This window comes from Eublepharis macularius, chromosome 12 (assembly GCF_028583425.1).
Source record: "Eublepharis macularius isolate TG4126 chromosome 12, MPM_Emac_v1.0, whole genome shotgun sequence".
Lineage (NCBI taxonomy): Eukaryota > Metazoa > Chordata > Lepidosauria > Squamata > Eublepharidae > Eublepharis > Eublepharis macularius.
Genome location: NC_072801.1, coordinates 75,474,756 through 75,497,823, shown reverse-complemented (window position 1 = coordinate 75,497,823; position 23,068 = coordinate 75,474,756). Strand labels below are relative to the sequence as shown.

At 44.4% G+C, this 23,068-nt stretch overlaps 2 gene segments (V, D, J or C); both read right to left on the bottom strand.

Moving 5' to 3' along the window:
- Positions 1–16,163: 16,163 nt before the first annotated feature.
- On the bottom strand, positions 16,164–16,742 carry LOC129339967 (immunoglobulin heavy variable 3-11-like). The segment is given in 2 exon segments: positions 16,164–16,552; positions 16,653–16,742. Coding segments are annotated over 2 exon segments (435 nt in total).
- Positions 16,743–17,998: 1,256 nt separating this feature from the next.
- LOC129339966 (Ig heavy chain V region-like) lies at positions 17,999–19,687 on the bottom strand. The segment is given in 3 exon segments: positions 17,999–18,031; positions 19,193–19,500; positions 19,601–19,687. Coding segments are annotated over 3 exon segments (387 nt in total).
- Positions 19,688–23,068: the final 3,381 nt, after the last annotated feature.

The following is a 23,068-nucleotide window of genomic DNA, read 5'->3' as shown; positions in this document are numbered from 1 at the left end:
TCCATTCATTTCAACTGTGGCAGCAGGACATTTTGGGGGTTTCTTTTTTAATGATATGGGAGTATTATGCATGGATACGGACGGATACTGGGGAATTGATAATGAGGGAACACTTGACTGGATTTTTCATTTTTTTTAGCATTTTTACGTGGTTTAAATTTGTTCTCCAATGCCTCCTTTAAGACTTGAAAACATCGAATGGAACTATAAATGTTTGTTCCCCTTTTTGATGCACCTCCAGTGGACTTTGCCTCACTGTGGGTCTCGGGCACAATAATAAAGTGCAGAGTCGGCAGATGTTAGAGCTTTCAGCTGGAGATATAATTCGTTCTTGGAGTTGTCTGAAGAAATGGTTGCTCGGCTTTGGAGAGAGGGGTTGTACCATGTTCTCCCATCATAGGCGTATATTTCTGCAACCCATTCCAGACCTTTCCCAGGAGGCTGGCGGACCCAATGCCACTGATAGCTAGAACTAGAGATGGAAGCCCCTGATACTTTGCAGAGCAGCCTGAGGTTCTCCCCAGGTCTCACCAGTCCTGGTCCAGATGACACCAGCTGAATGTCTGAAAAGGCCTCTTGGAAAGAGAGAATTTAAAATGAATTAAGATGAACATTTAACCTGAGATAAAACTAAAGCAACATTGCTGAAATTTTCATAGAACGGATGCTTACCTTTTGGAATGGTTAGCAAGGAAAACAAGAAAAATACAATGAATTTCATGATGTTAATGAAAGTGTAGTTCACTTTGGCTGAATGGATGAAGCTCTGAGCTGGGGAGAGAGAGATGTTCCTAAACGAGAGGGACTTCTTTTTGTAGAAGCAATCTCACAGCCCCATAGAGCGTCCTGGAGGGATTTGCTTCCCCCAGCGATAAGTGGATATAAAGAAGCCATGGGAAGCAGAGTTAAAAGCCGGAGAGCACCTCTAGCTTCCTTAGTCTTTGCATCTGCCAAAGGGGGGATGTTTTCATTGTGGTAAATGCCAAGTTTTTTATAAGCAATTCTGGCTAATAGCTGATGTGGGTTTCAGAAGGCAGGTATTCAGTAGGAGTGCCCCAGCTGGCCAAATGCAGCCCATAGGAGAGATGAGATTTTCTTTTCTTTTGGGGAGATTGGTTGCCTCATTTTTATTACTGTTATTTAACATCATTTTTACATTTTACATTCTTTGTACATTAGAAAACTTGTAAGCACACTCCCTCGAACAGAAAGCAGTTCATGCAAAAAATAAATAAATTGGAAAATGCATTAATTTCCCCAGCACCATTGCCGTAAAAAGAAATAGGACAGCCATTTTTTTTAAAATTTTCCTGTTGCTACAAGTGACAAAAGGCACAGGTTGGACACTTGTCAGCTTCCCTCAAGTTTTGGCGGGAAATGTAGGCAGCTTGGCGGAATGTTGGACAAGTGACAGTTGAAAAGTCCATTGGACAGCAGTCGGAGAGCCAAGCTGCAAGCCTTGTCAGTTGATGGGAACTGACAAGTGTCCAACCTGTGCCTTTTGTCACTTGTAGTTCCGCTCTTGGACCTCTATGATGAGGTCCTAGCAGACCAGGAGACAATGTTGGCTGGCAGAGTTGTTTCCAGCTCCCTCCATTTTTACTTGCGTGCGTGCGCGCGCATGCGCACGCACACACACGCACACACACACACCCTCCGAGCCTGAATGTATGTGGAACACAGCAATAATCTCACAGCAGTGACACTTCTGAAGAAAAAGAAACTGGGAAGGGCATGGTGTGAAGCAGGACTAGTGAAATCAAGCCCCACAAGTCCAGAGGGCAAAGGCACCTCTCCCTGTACGATCTCACGCGGTAGACAATCATTGACCATTAATGTAATCTGGACTTTGTGCTGTGTGACACCTTGGGATCCCCCGATGCAGATCTTCCCATTGTTCCCAAAATTACTGCTGCAAGGATGGCTCAGGGCCAAGCTACACATGACGAATGACACTTGAACAGCAAGTGTATTTCTCCCTGTTCACTTGCCCTCCACTCAATCCACTTGCCGTTCAAGTGTCATTCGTCCTGTGTAGCTTGGCCCTGAGTGTCATAGCTTCAGTTTCACTTACTGGTTTCTTCAACCAGACTTTTCGCAAAAAGTTTTTCTCTGTGCGATTTTCTAATGTGTGTTTTTTCATCAGAATTACTTGTACATTCATGATTGGTTGTGCAGGGGCACCTGAGGATCCTTTGATAGGTTTAATAAGAGTTTAACAGCAAGTTTGATAGTTTTAGTTGTACAAATGATTACAGTATGATTTCTGTGTAGGCCTAGCCAGCTTTGGTGAGGAATCCTCCCCTGCTCTTACTCCTTTCTGTCTCTCTTTCTTTCTCTCTTTCTCTTCTCTCTCTCTAAAAAGAATAAAGACCACCTCTCCCTCATACCAATAAGCACCCCGTCCCTTTGATTATTTCCCTGCAAACAAGGTTATCCCAATATATTGTCGAAGGCTTTCACGGCTGGAAAACATTGGTGGTTGTGGATTTTCCGGGCTGTATTGCCGTGGTCTTGGCATTGTAGTTCCTGATGTTTCGCCAGCAGCTGTGACTGGCATCTTCAGAGGTGTATCATTGAAAGACAGAGATCTCTCAGAGTGGAACTACAAGTGACAAAAGGCACAGATTGGACGCTTGTCAGCTTCCCTCAAGTTTTGATGGGAAATTTAGGCATCCTGGTCTTGCAGCTTGGCTCTCTGACTGCTGTCCAATGGACTTTTCAACTGTCACTTGTCCAACATTCCGCCAAGCTGCCTACATTTCCCATCAAAACTTGAGGGAAGCTGACAAGTGTCCAACCTGTGCCTTTTGTCACTTGTGGTTCTGCTCTCAGTGTCAATGTCACTGAGTCACAGGATGCCCACTGGATTTGTGTCACTCTTGGACATAGAATGCTAAACTAGATGGACCTTGGTAGGCTCCAGCAAATTCATGTTCTGTCTCATGGAAGAGTAATGCTGAAAAAGTCTAGGAGAAAACTAGGGAAAACTATCCCTAGTTATGGCCTAAGCAGTCCCAAATACCTGTCCTATTCATCCCATCCCTCCTGTGACAACGAGCAGCAAAAAACAGACTCCGAAAAAACCCACTCAAAGGATGGTTGTTGGGGGTTTTCCGGGCTGTATTGCCGTGGTCTTGGCATTGTAGTTCCTGACGTTTCGCCAGCAGCTGTGGCTGGCATCTTCAGAGGTGTAGCACCAAAAGACAGAGATCTCTCAGTCAGAGAGATCTCTGTCTTTTGGTGCTACACCTCTGAAGATGCCAGCCACAGCTGCTGGCGAAACGTCAGGAACTACAATGCCAAGACCACGGCAATACAGCCCGGAAAACCCCCAACAACCATCGTTCTCCGGCCGTGAAAGCCTTCGACAATACACCACTCAAAGGACACCGGAAATTTGTTCTCTGAAGTCACCAGTTGGTCCTGTATTGCCCCTAGGGAGGGGGTTCAGCAACATGTGGAAAATGTCTGCATGGATAAGGTAGGAAACCCCATGTAAAACTATCTGATGGGCATTCAACATAGGCTGGGCAACAACCCCCCCCCCCCAACCAATAAGATTCTGTGCCTTACTTAAAGTGTAGGATGGAATGGGAGCATAGAAATATAGAAAGCAGAGTATTTTAGGCATCTGTCTATGAGCCAAGCTACAAGTGACGAATGACACTTGAACAGCAAGTGAACAGACTCACGTGTATTCCTCCCTATTCATCTGCTGATCAAGTGGAGCACAAGTGGAGTGCAAGTGAACAGGGAGGAATACAAATGAATCTGTTCACTTGCTGTTCAAGTGTCATTCGTTACTTGTAGCTTGGCCCTATGTTGTAGGGGTATTGAGCATGGATAGTGAAGGGGAATTGGGAACTGATTAAGGGGGAATGCTGAGTTCAATCTTGCATTTATTTTAGTGCTTTTAAAAGGCTCATTTTTGTTCTCCAATGCTCCCTATAAGACTTGAAAACATTGAATTGAACCATAAGTGGCCGTTCCTCTTTTTGATTCAGCTGCAATTCACCTTGTCTTACTGTGTCTGTTCGGGCACAATAATACACAGCAGAATCGGCAGCTGTCAGGGAGTTCAGCTGGAGGGAGAACTCGTTCTTGGAGTTGTCTGAAGAAACTGTCACTCGGCTTTGGAGAGAGGGGTTGTACTTCTTGCTCCCATCATAGGGGTATATTCTTCCAACCCATTCCAGACCTTTCCCAGGAGGCTGACGGATCCAGTGCCAAAGATAATACCGAGTATTGATGGAGAAACCTGTCACTTTACAGACCAGGCTAAGATTCTCCCCGGGTCTCACCATTCCTGGTCCAGATGATACCAGCTGAATGTCCGAAAGGGCTCCTTGGAAAAAGATTACATTGTCATGGATTAAGAACAACATTTAACTCGAGATATAACTAAAGCAATGCTAGTGATATTTTCATAGAATATAGGCTTACATCTTGGAATGGTCAACAAGGAAAACAAGAAAAATACAATGAATTTCATGGTGTGATTGAAGCAGTGGCTCTGTTTGGTTGACAGGATGAAGCTCTGCTCTGGGGAGAAAGTGAGGATCCCAAATGAGAGGGGCTTCTTTTTGAAGAGGAGGTCTCCTATCCCCATAGAGCACCCTGGAGAGATTTGCATGAGTCCTTCCCCTCAGTGACATGTGGATATAAAAGGTTTTGCTTCAGGCTTGTTTATCCTTCTCCACCAAATGGTTCACAACTGTGACTGAGGATAAAAAAAGACTGTGTTCCTTCTGACATCCAGTCCTTTAGGAGTCATTCTGATTTATTGCTGATATCTTTATTTCTTCTAGGCTATCTAAAACACCTTCTGTTCTACCACGTCCATGTGTGGTAGCTCCCCTGAACCTCTACATCCAGGTCCACCACGGCCATAGGTGGTAGCTCACCTGGACCTCTGGTCCCAGCAGACCAGAAGATGATGCTGGTGGGCTTGGTAGGTTGCATGTAGAGCAGGGCAGCATTTTTTCCCATTAATGATGAAGGAGGAAATGACTCAATTGAGATTTGGGGATGGGGGTGATATGTACTGACTATTGTGAAATAAACACTGCCAGGTTGGCAGCATTCATGATGCACTTGGCATCATGAAGTGGAAGAAATTCTGGACTCAAAAGTAAAACAATAAACTCTTCTATCTAGTGCGATGGAAGTACTTTGATGAATCTTTTAAAGAGTGGGTGGAAAACTCACACATGAATGCCCCTAATTTCTAAATTCCATAGATGCTCTCCTGATAAACCTGGACCTTGGTAAAGAGAGAGAACCATCTTTTTACCTATTCATGCCATTAATTTGCTATGCCTTGATATTATTTTGCTGTGCCTTGATGTTGCATTGCTGCTGCTCTGTTCGGAGTTCCTTTCAGAGGCCTGAGAGAGAGTGAAACATCTTATCTTTCCTGGAAATGTCTCCCTGTAACACTGTGGTCTTGCCACTGCAGCTGTGTGTGCTGAAATGTAACTGTTATGATTTACTGCCTTCCTGGTGCCTAGACAAAGCATGTATCTTCTTTGAGAACTTCTCAGAACTATATCAGAACGTAATTTTGCTTGCTTAACCTTTCCTATCAACTTTCTTAGTCGACTGTGGATCTATCTATGGACAGTATTGATCTTTGATCAAAGCTTTTTCAGCCAAGAACCATGGAGTGCTCCACAGAATAGGAGCTACAATGGAGAAATCATAGGTTAGTGCCAGGTGGACTAGTTTAAGTGGGAAGCAGTCTGTAAGTTGCTTCAAGAGCAGCCCAATGTTGAACACATTGGAGTAATCCAGCCACAAAAGCATGACCTGATTACCTAAATCTAACAAATGAGAGGTAAGTACAATATGCAAAAGATGCAGAAGCACTTAAAACAAGTAAATGAAAGGAGATAATGCATATGTTTATCAGGGTTATTATTATTATTTATTATTTATTTTATTTTTAACCCGCCGTCCCCACAAGCGGGCTCAGGGCGAGGTACAACATTGATTAAAATACAACTTAAAATCAATCATAATAACAGCAACAGATAAAATACTGTACCCCTTTCGGGGCAACCAGCGTGAGTGGATTCTCCATACCCCTTGTAGAGGGAGACCGGTGGAAGGCTCAGCAATGATGAGCTAAAATCAGTCTCCACCATATGCCTGGTGGTACATCTCTGTCTTACAGGCCCGTTTAAATGATACAAGATCCTGTCAGGCCTGAGTGTCCTCAGACAGAGAGTTCCACCAGGTTGGGGCCAGGACCGAAAAGGCCCTGGCCCTGGTAGAGGCCAGCCGAGCCTCCCTAGGGCCAGGGACCACCAGTAGATGTTTTCTGGTTGAACAAAGTGTTCTCTGGGACACATATGGGGAGAGACGGTCCCTTAGGTATGCTGGTCCCAGTCCGTTTAGGGCTTTATAGGTCAAAACCAATGGCATAACTGTACACCATCGGAGACATCTTCATGGGATGTGTCATTCATTTCTACTAAGCCTATTTTATCTTCCGTGTTTCATATTTCCAGCTCTCTGGCACCCCCTCCCCCCAAATCTGGAGCCTTTTCTGCAAAGTTAACGTAGGAATGGGTTTTTGCCTGAGCTCTGCTAGGATCCTTCTCATTGTGTCTCTTACGCAGTAATACACAGCTGTGTCTTCTGCTTTCAGGCTGTTTATTTGTAAGCAGAAGCTGGAACTGTCCTTAGAGGCTGTGAATTGTCCTTGGATTGCAGTGGAATAAAAGTACTTGCCAGAGCGATCAGAATGAACAAGCCATTCAAATCCTTTGCCAGGCTTCTGCCGGATCCAGTCCATCCAGTAGCTGGTAGGATTAAACCCTGTGACGGCACACGTCAGTTTATGGGAATCTCCTGTTTTTTTCGTCACAGGTTCTGATTGAGTCAGAACCACTTGTGAAAGGACACCTGGTAGGAAAAGAAAAAAGGTGAAAAAGTTGAGACGGGGACAGCAGCAGCTCCCAGATGTTGTGTGCAACCCAAATATGATGAAGGAAGGAATTAAAATCTAAAAAGTCAACATACATGGGGAGACAGCCAATATGAGGAGTGTTGGTAAAAACGATGGCATAGCGGAAAGACGGACTAGGTTTCAAAAGGCCTCTGTGTCCTGGGCCAGGAAGTCTGTGTGAGGTGAAGAGCCTTTGGGAGTTTAAATAGGAAGTAAAAGCATGCTTGTCTTTGCATAAATTGCAGACGTAAAAGGAAGAGATAGTATTTATGTGAATCAGTGAGTGATTCTGCACACGTTGGATAATGCACTTCCAATCCTCTTTATAGATAATTTGGAATGGATTTTTTTGTGAGTGGAACAAAAAATCCACCTCAAATGATTGATAAAGTGCATTGAAAGTGCATTATCCAACATGTGTGGAATCAGCCATAGATAGCAGAATTAATGAATAAGAAAGGACAACAGTTTGCCTATGATGTGAGAATGGATCTATTGACTGGAATCATCTGGAGAGATGCGGTCTATCAATTTGTTTCCTCCATTCCCTTGTTCTCCCCAGGGCTCTCTAGCTTAAACTGTCTGGTGGGTGGGTGGGTGGGGGGAACAGCCTCGAGATACACTGGTGGTCTGATCAGTCAATCAAAGACTTGGAAACAAGGACAGGGATAGCCTCCTGGTTATTGGCATAAAAGAGGATCCATGATTACCATTAGAAGGTAATCATTAAACTACAATAACAAAAGAATAAAAGGTTTGATCAACTATTCCTTCTATCCTGAGAATCCTCTAAATTGTACTTCTGGCTGGCTGGAAGAGCAAACATGTGGCCTATGAAATGTGAAGATACTTTCAGAAGCAGGCTTGAGTAGCAGATTTACTTCTGGTTTAGTTATCCTTGGATAAGGATTAAAAAAAATGTGAATGAGTATAGAAAACGGCAGTGATAGATGGATACAACTTTTCCTTCTGATGCTTGCTCTTTTATGAGCTACTGTGGTTCATGGCTGTTGGGTCTATTCCTTGTTGGCTATTTCATCCATCTTGTGACCTACCACCACAGCCCACCTGGAGCTTGACAACAAGGTACTGGCAGACCAAATGATGAGGCTGAGGGACTGTATTGAATTTGGCAGGCCACATTCAGTGCAAGTGGGGTACACTGTTGTACCCCGTCCTGAGCCCACTTGTGGGGAGGGCGGGTTAAACACTGAATAAACTAAAACAAAAATTAAACTAAGCCAGTTTTGATGGATACATTCCTAAGTTTATTTATTTTGGCACCACCACCCTACTTTATCATGATTCATGAGTGGAACAATAGTGTGGAAGGTAATTGCTTCCATCTAGTGGTGTGAGTGAGAATTGGCCACTTCGTTCCCTCCCCCATCATCTATGCAAATGGAAGTACAGGCCAGTGCTCAAAGGTTTGTCTGTTGAATTTATAGTCCACCTTTCTCACTGAGATTTGAAGCAGACTTCATAGAATAAATTAATAACATTCCGTACAAAGACACGTCTAATAAACACACTGTGCAGATCGATACAATGTAAAGGAAAAGACATCTAATGATCATTACATTAGGATGAAGAATAACAAAACCTGAATGAGAATAGCATATTAGACATGATACCAAGTTAGATATAATAAAGGAAAAAATGATATTAGATCAATAAAAAATGAACAGAGTAATATGTGAAAACTACATAGATCAGTGTTGTGCATTTCATTTGTCTTCCTGCTGACTGTGAATGAAATTACTAAAGTCTTGCCTAAGAAGTCCCCTGGTTGTAGTCAAGGATCGGACAAAAGAATCTTAATGGGCCTTTCATGACTGGGAGAAGCAGGTTTTAATTGGGAAGGGACACACTGGCTGATTCCGCACACGTTCGATAATGCACTTTCAATGCACTTTATCAATCGTTTAAGGTATATTTTTTGTTCCGCGCACAAATAAATCCGTTCCAAATGATCTATAAAGAGGATTGGAAGTGCATTATCCAACGTGTGTGGAATCACCAACTGAAGACAGCGGAGAGTTTTCCAGCTGCATTTGTTGAAGCTGGGGGTACAACTTGAAGGGCTGAAATAGAGGGCCTTTGGGGTGTTGCTGCCTGCCGAGTGTCTGTTTGCTTCCCATGTGCTCTATTTGTATAGTGATAAATTAAGCAATATGACAAAGACCCCGTACAAATCCAGGGCTGTCCCATCCAAAGGAAAGTAAATGTGATAGATCTGCTTCCACTACAGTGTTTCCTAATATGAACTTAATGTTACATTGCTTTAATAAAATAGAAGAAACTAAGTTAAACCAGCTTAACACCAAAGCTTTGGGCTTTTCTTAATTTTTTTCTTCAATCTGTTGCAGTTCTGTCAAGAGGAAGAGCTGCCAGGAGCAAAGGAGAAGTTGTATATGGTTTTAGAGCCACTTCCTCTCACTGTGTATCTCCCACAATAATAACGGGCAGTGTTCAGGTTTCAAGCTATTCATTTGTAGGACTAGTGTGCTTGAAAGGTTGTTCCTGAAGATGGTGAAGCACCCTTTTACCAAAGTGGCATAGTTTTGTGCTTTTCCATCACCAGTTTTGTGCTTTTCCATGCACTCCATTTGAGTCTTTTCTCAGGGGTGTGCCACAGCCAGCTCAAAGAAGTGCTGCCAAGGTCGAACTCAGAGGCTTGCCAAGAGATGTGGAGGGACATTCCGGGCTTTTTAACATCCCCTCCAGATTCTACCAGCCGAAACACTGAGCAGGCTCCTAGGAAGAAAAACAGATTAAATAGAAAAGCTGATGCACATGTGTATCTAGAATGTAATTGCCTCCTCTATTTTTAATAAGAAGAATGCTACCTCTGAAGGCTGCAAAGAAGAAAAGAACATGACACCAAAAGGTCATTTTCTGTCCAAGTGCTACCCAAATTGTACCTGATTCATAAAGATTCAGGATACTCGAATTGACCCCAGCATCGCGGGACTGATTCAGAAATCCCGAGTCAAAGCTTTCCGAAGTGATCCAGGTCACTTTGGAAAGCTTTGGGCGCATTTAAACCCCATGCCCTTGCTTCAGCTTACTGGCGGGGGGAGGAGGCTACCCCACCAGTCAGCTGAAACAAGGGCATGGGGTTTAAGATTAAAGCGCTTTAAGTGTGTGCCCTTGCTCCAGTTGACTGGTGGGCTCTGCCAGTCAGCTGGAGCAAGGGTGGGGGTAAAGTTTAAAGCACCCCTACACCACTTGCAAGCAGCACAGGGGTTCTTTAAGTTTGTTCCCTTGCTTCAGCTGACAGGTAGTGGAGGAGCTGAAGCAAGTGGATAGAGAATCTCCTCCTCCCCCTTACCAGAAGGGGATGGAAATTCCAAAGTGGGAAACCCATTTTTTTTAGTTGCACACCCCTAGTGAAAGTTCTGAAATCAATGAAATGTCAGTTTTAGGGTTACTGTCTTTCCTTGCCATAAGCACCTCTATCCTTTGTTTCCCGTCATGTGCATTTGGACTATGCTTCATTAATTAGTAAGAAGGTATTTACTCCTGAGTTAATTTGCAAATGCTGCATCTACATTAAAAAAAAAAGATGCTGTGGGTAAAGGTAGCTGTGGATAAGGGCTAGTTGTTTAACTAAATGTACCCAAGAGATGTTTTTCAGTATATGCTCATGAGTATAAGCAAAAATACACCTTCTACTTTTAGGAGTGGTATCCAGGTTGTAAAGGATGCCCACTGTGTCACTCTTGGACATAGAATGCTAAACTAGATGGACCTTGGTAGGGTCCACCAAATTAATGTTCTATCTCATAAAAGAGTTATGCTGAAAAAGTCCAGGGGAAAACTAGGGGAAATGATCCCTAGTTATGGCCTAAGCAGTCCCAAATACCTGTCCTATTCATCCCATCCCTCCTGTGGCAACGAGCAGCAAAAAACAGACTCCGAAAAAACCCACTCAAAGGACACCCGAAAATTTGTTCTCTGAAGTCACCAGTTGGTCCCGTATTGCCCCTAGGGAGGGGGTTCAGCAACATGTGGAAAATGCCTGCATGGATAAGGTAGGAAGCCCCATGTAAAACTCTCTGATGGGCATTCAACATAGGCTGGGCAACAACCCCCCCAACCAATAAGATTCTGTGCCTTACTTAAAGTGTAGGACGGAATGGGAGCGTAGAAATATAGAAAGCAGAGTCTTGTAGGAATCTATGGGCCAAGCTACAAGTGACGAATGACACTTGAATGGCAAGTGAACAGACTCACATGCATTCCTCCCTGTTCACTTGTGCTCCACTTGCACTCCACTGATCAAATAGAGCGGAAGTGGAACACAAGTGAACAGGGAGGAATGCATGTGAGTCTGTTCACTTGCTGTTGAAGTGTCATTCCTTACTTGTAGCTTGGCCCTATGTTGTAGGTGTATTGAGCATGGATAGTGAAGGGGCATTGGGAATTGATTAAGAGGGAATGCTGAGCTCAATCTTGCATTTATTTTAGTCCTTTTAAATGGCTCAATTTTGTTCTCCAACGCTCCCTGTAAGACTTGAAAACATTGAATTGAACCATAAGTGGCCGTTCGTCTTTTTGATTCAGCTGCCATTCACCTTGTCTTACTGTGTCTGTTCGGGCACAATAATACACAGCAGAATCGGCAGCTGTCAGGGAGTTTAGCTGGAGGGAGAACCCGTTCTTGGAGTTGTCTGAAGAAACTGTCACTCGGCTTTGGAGAGAGGGGTTGTAATTCTTGTTCCCACCATAAGGGTATATTCTGGCAACCCATTCCAGACCTTTCCCAGGAGGCTGACGGATCCAGTGACAAAAATAATACAGAGTAGTGATGGAGAATCCTGTCACTTTACAGACCAGGCTGAGATTCTCCCCGGGTCTCACCATTCCTGGTCCAGATGATACCAGCTGAATGTCCAAAAAGACCCCTTGGAAAAAGAGAAGATTGCCATGAATTAAGAACAACATTTAACCAGAGTTATAACTAAAGCAATGTTGCTGATACTTTCATAGAATACAGGCTTACATCTTGGAACGGTCACCAAGGAAAACAAGAAAAATACAATGAATTTCATGGTGTGAGTGAAGCAGTGGCTCCGTTTGGCTGACAGGATGAAGCTCTGCTCTGGGGAGAAAGTGAGGATCCCAGATGAGAGGGGCTTCTTTTTGAAGAGGAGGTCTCCTAGCCCCACAGAGCGTCCTGGAGGGATTTGCATGAGTCCTTCCCCTCAGTGACATGTGGATATAAAAAGGCTGTTGGAAATACGGTTGAGCAGAGGGCTTGCTTCAGGTTTGTTTATCCTTCTCCATCAAATGCATAATACATCTGTACAATAGAACCATAGGACAAGAGACATTACATACAACATCTCAAGTGTATACAACAACATCTGATTGTAGAAACTATACCTGTTGGACTTTTTGATCAGGATTGCATGTATCTTTATTTAATTACTTATTGGATATTTGTTGAATTATTGAATGGTATATTTATTATGAATTATTTATCAGCATTTTAGCACTTTGGCCCCGAACTTTATAAAAATTACAAAAAAACCCTATAAAAATTCACAAAATTTACATATAATTATTACTGCAGACCTTTGAGGTTTTTCCTTCTATGGTGTAGCATTTACTCGGAGGAGCCCCCTGTTGTTGAAGTGATAGGTATCTCCAGGGCATGGGGGCAGCTAATAAATCAACTCATTTGTGACTCACATTCTGGTCGCTTTCCAGTCTCCAGGCAGGAAGCTGGTGTCCGTTCTGCCTGGCTGGGCCGTGTTTTTCAGCTTATGACACATTGAGGAAGGAGTTCATCATATTCCATATCCATAAACCACACTTCTAGAGTGAGGATACGGTCTGACTGCTGACCCCACTATCCCCCCCCCCCAAGTTTGATCTCCTGGCAACCCTACTCCTGCTCCTTGCTCCCGAGGAACCATTCTTCTGCATCTTGCAGCTGTAGAACAGAATAGTAGTGCTCAAGGCTAAACTAGAGATTTACACATTTATTAACCAATCATTTCTTTGTCATGTCTGCAACAACAGAGATTTTCTATATGATTGTTCAGTTCTGAAGACTGGATTGCCACTTACCTACTGCTGCTGGTGGGATCTCCTACCACTGTGCATTGACCACCAAGTGATGTCACCATGTTGAACATGGTCTAGGAATCCCACACCTCTCTATTTTTATCATAGTGATTAATGGAATTCTTAGATGATGCAGTGATGTTCCATCTGGGTCATTGCCTAGAAGTGATGTTGGTGCATTCAATGATGTGATGCTTACCACGTCCTGCCCACAAATGTTCAAGGGGGTTGCTGGCAAAGGCCTGGAAACCCTGGGTCATGATGAGCCCCTGTGACATTTTTGTGAAGCATACTGTACAGTAAGGTTCCAGTGCGGGTTCTGGGCTGACAATGAAGATCTAATACATTTGCAAACTTGTGTGTGGTAAAGTTTCTAGATCTTTATGCTCACCTAAGAAACAGCCAGGGAATGCTTAATAGATTTTCACTTGTCCTAATTTAAAATTTAGACCAAGCTTCTGATTTGTGATTCTCTAGCACCCCCTTTGGTAACTTCTCAACAAATTTGATGCGGGGAAGGATTTTTGTCGGTGCTTTAATGGGATCTGTCTCACTGTGTATCTTGCACAGTAATACACGGCTGTGTCCTCCATAGTCAGGCTGTTCATTTGCAGATAGAAGTTGGAGCTGTCCTTGGAGGCTGTGAATCGCCCTTGGATTGCAGGGGAATAATGATTGCTGCCAGAACCCGGACCATAGTACTGAATAAGCCATTCCAATCCTTTGCCGGGCTTCTGCCGGACCCACTGCATATAGGAGCTGTTAATATCAAATCCAGTGCCAGCACAGGACAATTTATGGGATTCTCCTGGTTTTTTCACCACAGGATCTGATTGGGTCAGAACCACCTGTGAGAGGACACCTGGTAGGGAAAAACAAGGAAGGAATAGTTGAGATAGCAACAGCAGGGTCTCACTGCTATTGTATGGGACCCCTATAGAACGAATAAAGAACTTTGAATCTAAAAGCCCAACATACATGGAGAGACAGCCAAGAGAATGAACGCAGGCAACAAGGATGGCATAGTGGAAAGACAGAGAGGATCTCAACTGGACTCTGTCTCTTGAGCTAGGAGGTCTGGGTGAGAAGGAGAGCCTTTGAGAGTTTAAATAGGAAGCTGAAGCGTGCTTGTTTTTGCATAAATCACAGACATAAAAGGAGGGGCGGTATTCATGTGCGAGCACAACCTTTCTGAGTCAGATCATATCATTTATGACGAGAGAGGGACAACCACTGGGGGATTCCATTTCCATTTAATGATGCACCGGCAGAGTATTTTTCCTGTTTAATCAATCCCTGTATTCAAAGGGCATTTATGTTGGCCTGTTTTAATGTGCTCCCTTCTGCTATACTATTTGGGAGATTCAAAAAAATCTCCAATGCCAATAAAGTTTCTGACAACCACTGGCCTGTGGCATGAGACTGGATCTCTGGGCTGCAGCATCCTGGAGCTACTTGCTCTGCTGCTTCATCTCTCCCCCCCCCCACCGCCCCTGTCCTCCCCAGGGCCCTCTGGCTGAAACTGGATGTGTGGGGTGGAGGTGGTTGCTCAATCTCTAGAAAGCAGCTCCGGCAATCACAGTGGAGGCAAAGGGTGCATTGGTCCCTGGGGTCTGGCCTGGGAAGACCTGGGGCACTGGCTCATGACTACCTGCCCTGAGAAATGGGCTCCAATTCTGGTGCTAACAGTGGGATTAACCAAGCACATCTGGAGCACATCTACTATCTTCTGGCAGGGCTGATCCTAACAGTAGTGCTTCTGTTTCCTAAGATATGTGTATGGCAGCTCTTTCAAGACGGGGAAGAGGGGAATTTGAGAATTGCTTCTTCTCGTCAGCTCCTCTCCCCTCTGCTGCCCCTCAATGGAGCAACAGGGGACAAATGGGGGAGAAAAATATGTTTTTTTTAATTAATAGGTTTTTATTGGATGGGTCAATATATAATCAAATTCAAGTACAAATACATTCCATTTCAATTTCCCTGTATATATTCCCCCACCCCTCCCCCCTTTTCAATAATGACTTCCAACAGCACTCCAACCCCCCGTTATTAATAATACCTTATTTCTATACTAAAGTTGTTCTTTTCTTATTATTAGTAAAGATCTTAATTATTTCTTTACAACCCCTCAAAAGACCATAATTGTCCCTTAACATTCCATTTCTTTTCCATGTATTTTTTCAACTTTTTCCAATCTTCCAAAAATGCTTCTGGATATTGCTCCTTCACATTTCTTGTTAGTTTGTCCATTTCAGCCATGTACAACAATTTCCTTGTCCATTCTTCAATTTCAGGTATTTCTTCCGGGCAGAAAAACATGTTGATTGAAGGACTGATAAGACTTCTTTACAAAACCAAAAAGTATCATGTCACCATGTCACCACATCGAAAATAAACAAAGTAGACAATGATGAATCGAGTTATTTGAGAGAGGGAATAATATTCAATACACTTTTCAAATTTATCTTTCCAGATGTATCTAAGATAGGAAAACATTAATGGCACAGGAGATTTTCTTTCTAAAGTATTTCGTTATATGCTTCACAGCTGATTCCTTTCCCATAATTTGAGGAAGGGCTCAAATGTTGATGTTGAATAACTTTCAGATTCGTATGTGAAATACGTTCATGCCGTGATTCATAAAAATCTGACATTTTAGCATTACCTTATGTTAATTTTTCTGCCATAGCTATTTTCCATAACTCAGAGTACCGATGATGTAATCATAAAAAAATTCTGCAGATTTCCAACACTTTGCTATGACCCTACCTTAGAGATTATGGATTTCCTAGAGCATTGACGCAATGCAGTGATGGCCCTTCTGGGTCTGAAAATGATGCTCATGCATTGCATGTCATGCTCATCATGCCCTACCTACAAGTACTCTGGGGGTTGCCAGCAGAGGTCTGGCAAACTTGTCCCATGAACCCCTGTGAGATCTTTCTGAATCATTGTACAGTAACGTTCCTGTGAGATTTCAGGGCCATCAATGAAGATCTAATACATTGGCCAGAGCTGTGCATTATAACGTTTCCAAATCTTCATGCCCCCTTGAGAAAAAAGGAAGTGGTTAATATATTTCCACGTATCCTGCTTTAACACCCACAAGGGGCTTCTGATTTGTGGTTCTCTAGCACCCCCTCTGATAACTTCTCACCACAGTCAATGCAGGGAAAGGTTTTTGCTTGAACTTTAATGAGATCCTTTTCACTGTATGCCTTGCACAGTAATACACAGCTGTGTCTTCCACCTTCAGGTCGTTCATTTGCAGATAGAAACTGGAGCTGTCCTTGGAGGCTGTGAATCGGCCTTGGATTGCAGGGGAATAAGAACTGTATCCAGAACCAGTACTGTAATAGCTAACCATCCATTCCAATCCTTTGCCTGGCTTCTGCCGGATCCAGCTCATCCAGTAGCTATTAACATCAAATCCTGTGACAGCACAGGACAATTTATGGGATTCCCCTGGTTTTTTCACCACAGGATCTGACTGGGTCAGAACCACCTGTGAGAGAACACCTGTTAGAAAAAGAAAAGGAAGCAATTGTTGAGTTTGCAGGTATTGTTGGGTCCCAAATATAATAATGAAAGGAATTAAAAATCTAAAAGCCCAACATACATGGAGAGACAGCCAACAAAATGAGTGTTGGCAGCAAGGACGGCATGGCGGAAAGAAGGACTAGATTTCAAATGCCTGTAATGTCCTGTGCCAGGATATCTTTGTGAGATGAATAGCTTTGAGGGGTTTAAATAGGAAGCCGAAGTGAGCTTGTCTTTGCATAAATCACAGACATAAAAGGAGGGGACAGTATGCATGTGAGATCACAACAACCCTTCAGAATCAGAAATGGTGTCATTTAAGAAGAAGGAGGGGCAACCACTGGCCTGTGGCATGAGACCGGATCTCTTGGCTGCAGGCAGTCACTTGGAGTGACTCGCTCTGCTTATTCCTTCTCCTCCTGCCCCTGTTCTACCCTAGGGTCTCTGGCTGAAACTGGATGTGTGGGATGGGGGTGGTAGATCACTCTCTAGAGAGCAGCCCCAGCAATCACGGTGGAGGCAAGGGGTCCTTGGTCACTTGGGAATGGCCTGGGAAGCCAAGGGGCAGTGGATCAGGACTATCTGCCCTGGAAAGTCTAGTGTTTACAATGGGATTAACCAAGTCCACCAGGAGCATATCTCCCTTCTTCCGAAAGGACTGATCCTACCAGCACTGATTCTGTTTCCTAAGCTATGTGTATGGCAACTCTTGGAAGAGGGGACCTTTGAGAATTATTTCCTTTTTTGTGGCTGCTCAGCTGCTCAGCACCTTCATGGGACTAGATTTGGAATGCAAACTTGTCACTTGAGACCTACGTAAAGTCTCTCTTAACCATGTCGGACAATGGGGAACAGGTAACTCTCCTTCCCAGACCAATCCTGCTTGAAGGGAACCCGCCCAATTCCAGTGGCAGTTTGCCATTCCCACATTGCTTGCCCTGAGGCTGGTAGAGAGGTGGCAGCCACAGTGAAAAACCTTTCACCCACAGGGAAATCCTACTGGCTGGGCTGTCACAGGAACTTGGCCCACTTCTGCCCACACAGGCCTCATGTTTCATTCTGAATGGGGCTAGTGGGAAACCCCCCTCCCAAGTCCTATCAGTATCATTGCAGATTACTGGCTTGTGATCACACAGGTCCGTGCAGAAGAAGTGGCCAGCTTGTTTTTACTCTTTACCTCCTTGCTGGGCCCTGGTATCTCTAAGTACTTGCAGGATTAGTTTGCATTTCCTGCATTGTGCAAAGGCGTGGACTAGATGACCTTTGAGGTACCGTTCAACTCTATGATTCTATGAATGCCCAGAAGTAACTCTTGGAACAGGTGAGCAATCTTCCTTCTAGGACTACTTAAGCCTCTTTCCTCTCTTGGAATGCATTACTGGTGTAGCTGCTTCATATTGACCAACATGTGACGAGTCTTCTTGTTTATGCATCCGCATAAACCTCAAACATGTGCTGCTAGAGGTGAGGAGGGGAGCAGCGAACGTGGGTGGGGAGGTGTTCCATGGCATGGCATGGCATGGCACGGCATGCCAATGCCTGGCACAGCATGTTGCCAAAAACAGCCGGCCAATGACCTATGTGCCTCCTGCCCTTTGCTTCTGAGGAACGCTCTGCCAGCATCCTGCTACTGTAGCACAGATCCAGCATGAACCATATTAAACCTCAGAAAGAACCGAAATGTATTAACCAACTGATTATTTGTCATGTGTATGATGCCATGTTTATGATGAATGACTTCTAATGATAGGGTTGCTATTTTCCAGCTTCTGGAGAAGGATTTCCTGCCACTACTCTCCCCTCAGCTGATCCTCGATGGATCAAAAGGAAATAGGCCATTTCCACACATCTTACCAGCCTCCAGAACATTGCGCAAAACACCTGGAAGATAGCGTCTTCTTGTGCAAAATCGCACCACGAAGATGCTATCATCCGGGCATTTTGTGCGACATCCCGTCTTCCTGGCGCGATTTTGCATGAGAAGACGCTATCTTCTGGGTGTTTTGTGCAACGTTCTGGAGGCTGGTAAGACATGGAGATGGCCATAAATGGGGAAGAAAATGATGTTGTGTGATGTACTGATATCACTTCTATGCAACAACCTGGAAGTGATGTCAACATGCTGGGCAGCATCTAGGAATCCCACAAATGTCTCTGATTATCTTAGAGATTTCTGAAATTCTTAGTGTATTGACATGATGCAGTGATGTTCCTTCAGGGTCTTTGGCTGGATGTGACATTGGTATATTGAGCGATGTAATGCTCAACATGTCCTGCCCTCCAAAGCTCCCAGGGGCAGCCAGTAGATGACTGTCAATCCCATCAGATGAGCCCCTGTGGCATTTTTATGAACTGTACAGTACAGTAAGATCCCTGTGATGTTTCAGGGTTGAAACTGAAGATCTAATACATTTGCCAGAGTTGAGTGTTGTTAATTGACTCTCTCTTCATGGTCCCTTGAGAAATGGCCAGGAAGTGTTTAATATATTTCCACCTGTCCTACTTCATCATCCACAAGGGACTCAGAGTTGTGGCTCTCTAGCACCCCCTCTGGTAACTTCTCACCAGAGTTAATGCAGGGAAGGGTTTTTGCCTGGGCTTCAATGAGATCCTGCTCACTGTGTCTCTTGCACAGTAATACACAGCCGTGTCCTCCACTTTCAGGCTGTTCATTTGCAGATAGAAGTTGGAGCTGTCCTTGGAGGCCGTGAATCGCCCTTGGATTGCAGGGGAATAAGCATTGGAGCTGTCACCAGGACGATAATACCGGACAAGCCATTCCAATCCTTTTCCAGGCTTCTGTCGGATCCAGCTCATATAGTAGCTGTTAATATCAAACCCAGTGACAGCACAGGACAGTTTATGGGATTCTCCTGGTTTTTTCACGACAGGATCTGATTGGGTCAGGACGACCTGTGAGAGGACACCTAGTAGGACAAGAAAAAAGCAGAAATGGTGGAGATAGGAACAGAGGTAGACGAGAGCTATCACATGGAAGCTAAATTAAAATCCAAAAGCCCAACATACATGGGGAGACAGCCAACAAAATGAGTGTTGGCAGGAAGGATGGCATAGCGGGAATCTGGACTAGATTTCAATTGGCCTCGGTGTCCTCCTGAAAGTTGGGTGTGATGAAGCACCTTTGAGAGTTTAAATAGGAAGCAGAAGTACGCTTAACTTTGCATAAATCATGGGCATAAAAGGAGGGAACAGCATTCATGTGCGATCACAGCCCTTCAGGATCAGAGATTGTGTCATTGATGAAGAGGGAGGGACAACCATTGGCCTGTGGCGTGAGACTGGATCTCTTGGCTGCAGTTTACTGGATCAATGTGCTCTGCTGATTCATTTTCATCCACCCCTGCTCTCTCCAGGGTCATCTGGATTAAGGTGGACGTCTGAGCTGGGGGTGGTCATTCACTCTTTAGGAAGCACTCCTAACCATCAGAGTAGAAGGGCAGGAACTTGGTAGCAGGTGATCGTCGGACGAATCTTACCCTTATCGTACAACTCTACTGAGCAAAGTTTATTACTTTGTTTGGAGTCTGCTACACACACATACTCATTTCTTCCACTCCTTCCAGCTGTGGCAGCAGAACCCTTAAGTTTTTTATGCGTTTGAGATGGTTTTGTGCATGAACTGAACATTAAAGGGAGCATGGGAACGTATTTGCGAAGGAACGCCTGCTCAGTTATAAGTGGCTTCGTCCTCTAACACTTAAGATATAAATGGTAAACAAAACTAGAAATTTGTCTTCCTCTTTTTGGATGTACCCTCTTCTGAAAGGACTGATCCTATCAACAGTGTATGGCAACTCTTTCAAGAGCGGGAAGAGAGGACTTTGGGAATTGCTGCATCTTTGCAGTGGGAGGTTTCTCAGCTGGGTTTAAAACACAAACTTGTCAGTTGAGACTTAGAGCCAAGCTACAGGTGACACCTTACACAGGTTGGACACTAGTCAGCTTACCTCAAGTGTTGGTGGGAAATGTAGGCGTCCTGGTTTTACAGCTTGGCCCTCCATTACAGCTCCAAGACCAGGACGCCTACATTTCCCATCAAAACTTGAGGGAAGCTGACAAGTGTCCAACCTGTGTCAGGCGTCACTTGTAGCTTGGCTCTTAGAGTGTAAGACAGGGAACCTATTTGAAGGTAACCTGCCAAATTCCAATGGCAAGTGGCTATTCTCACATTACTGGTCAGGAAAAGAGGTGGCAGGCACAGTGAAAAGCCTTTAGCCCACAAGCAGACCCTATTGGCTGGGTTTCTGATTTGTGTTTCTCACCAAAGTAAATGCAGAGAAGGGTTTTTGCCTGGGCTTTAAAGGGATCCTTCACACTGTGTGTCTTGCACAGTAATACACGGCTGTGTTCTCCACTTTCAGGCTGTTCATTTGCAGGTAGAACTTAGAGCTGTCCTTGGAAGCTGTGAATCGCCCTTGGATGGCAGGGGAATAATAGTTGGTGCTGCTAGAGGTATAATAAGAAACAAGCCATTCCAGTCCATGGCCAGGCTTCTGCCGGATCCAGTGCATCCAGTAGCTATTAACATTGAATCCAGTGCCAGCACAGGACAGTTTGTGAGATTCTCCTGGTGTTTTCATGACAGAATCAGATTGGGTCACAACCACTTGTGAGCGGACACCTGGTAGTAAAAGAGAAAAGGAAGAATGGTTAAGATAGGAACAGAGGCAGACGATGGTTATCACATGGAAGCTAAATGTAATGAAGAAAGGAATTAAAATGTAAAAAGTCCAACATACATGAGGAAACTGCAAACAAAATGATTGTAGGCAATAAGGACGTCATGGTGGAAAACTGGACTAGATTTTCGCCTGCCTCTGTGCCCTCTGCCAGGAAGTCTATGTGAGATGAATAGCTTTTGAGGTTTTAAATAGGAAGCTAAAGCGTGCTTTTTTTTTGCATAAATCACAGACATAAAAGGGCGGACAGTATGCATGTGAGATCAACCCCTTCAGAATCAGAGATGGTGTCATTTATGAAGAGAGAGAGAGAACCATTGGCCTGTGGCCTGAGACTGGATCTCTTGGCTGCAGGTGCCTGGAGCAACTTGCTGTGCTGATTCAATCCCACCATGTCCCTGCTCTCCCCAGAGCCCTACATGTAGTGGTGGTGGTTGTTCACTTTCCAGAGAGCATCCCCCGCAATCACAGTGGAGGTATGGGATGCATTGGTCACTGGGGGCTGGCCTGGAAAGCCCTGGGGCACTGGGTTGTGGCTACATGCCCTGACAAATGAGCTCCAATTCTGGTGTTAGCAGGGAGATTAACTAAGCACATCTGGAGTACGTCTCCCTTCTTCTGAAAGGACTGATCCTATCAGCAGTTCTTCTGTTTCCTAAGATATGACTATGGCAGCTGTTTCAAGAGGGGGAAGAAGGGACAGTGGGAATTGTTGCCTCTTTGCAGCTGGTGGGCCATTCATCCACCCTCATGAGACTGGATCTGAAAAACAAACTTGTCAGTTGCTGACCACAAACGCACTTCAGTGTTTCTCCAGTGGGGGATTTGTGGGGCAGCAGATCAGTATAGATCGACTGCTTATTGGTACTGTTTCTGAGACTGTGGGCTGAAATAGTTAAGGAAGAGAGGAGCACAATCTTGACAAGATCTCAGTGGGGTGAGGGCAGAAGGAGGGGTGGTATTCAATGCAGATGAAAAAGCAGAGATGGAGTTGGGAGTAAGAACTGGCAGGGAGAAATGGCAGGCAGGGGGGTGGCCTTGCTAATTAAATAGGCTGTGAATAAGAGACCACAGAAACAGAACAGTCCAAAAGCCAATCTCTTATCTGGATTTCACTTGTGGGCTAAAATTGAGAATGAGACTGTAATGCTATGCCTCGTTTCCCAGGCTATGAGAAGAATCAAGAGCTAGGCATCCAGGCTAAGTATCAAAAATGTAGTTAAACGTGGAATAAAAATACTAAAGCCTGACATACACTGGGAGACAGACAATGCAAGACATATTGGCAATAAGTCTGAGAGCCAAGCTACAAGTGACGCTGTACACAGGTTGGACACTTGTCAGCTTCCCTCAAGTTTTGATGGGAAATGTAGGCATCCTAGTTTTACAGCTTGGCTCTCCATTACAGCTGCAAGATCAGGATGCCTACACTTGAGGGAAGCTGACAAGTGTCCAACCTGTGTACAGCATCACTTGTAGCTTGGCTCTGACATAGTGGACTCCGTCTCCTGAACCAGGAAGTCTGTGTGAGACTTTGAGGATTTATATAGGAAACACATGTGCTTATCTTTACATGAATCACAAACATAACAGGAGGGGACAGTATTAATTCAGGATCATGATCCCAGCTGGCCAGTGACCGGGGTGTCTTCTGCTCCTTGCTCCTGAGGAACCCTTCTGCATCCGGCCCCTCTAGAACAGAATAACAGTGCGCAAGATTAAACCACAGGAAGATTACTGATTTGTTAACCAACAGATTCTTTGCCTTGTGCATTTATAGCAAAAAAAGTTTCAT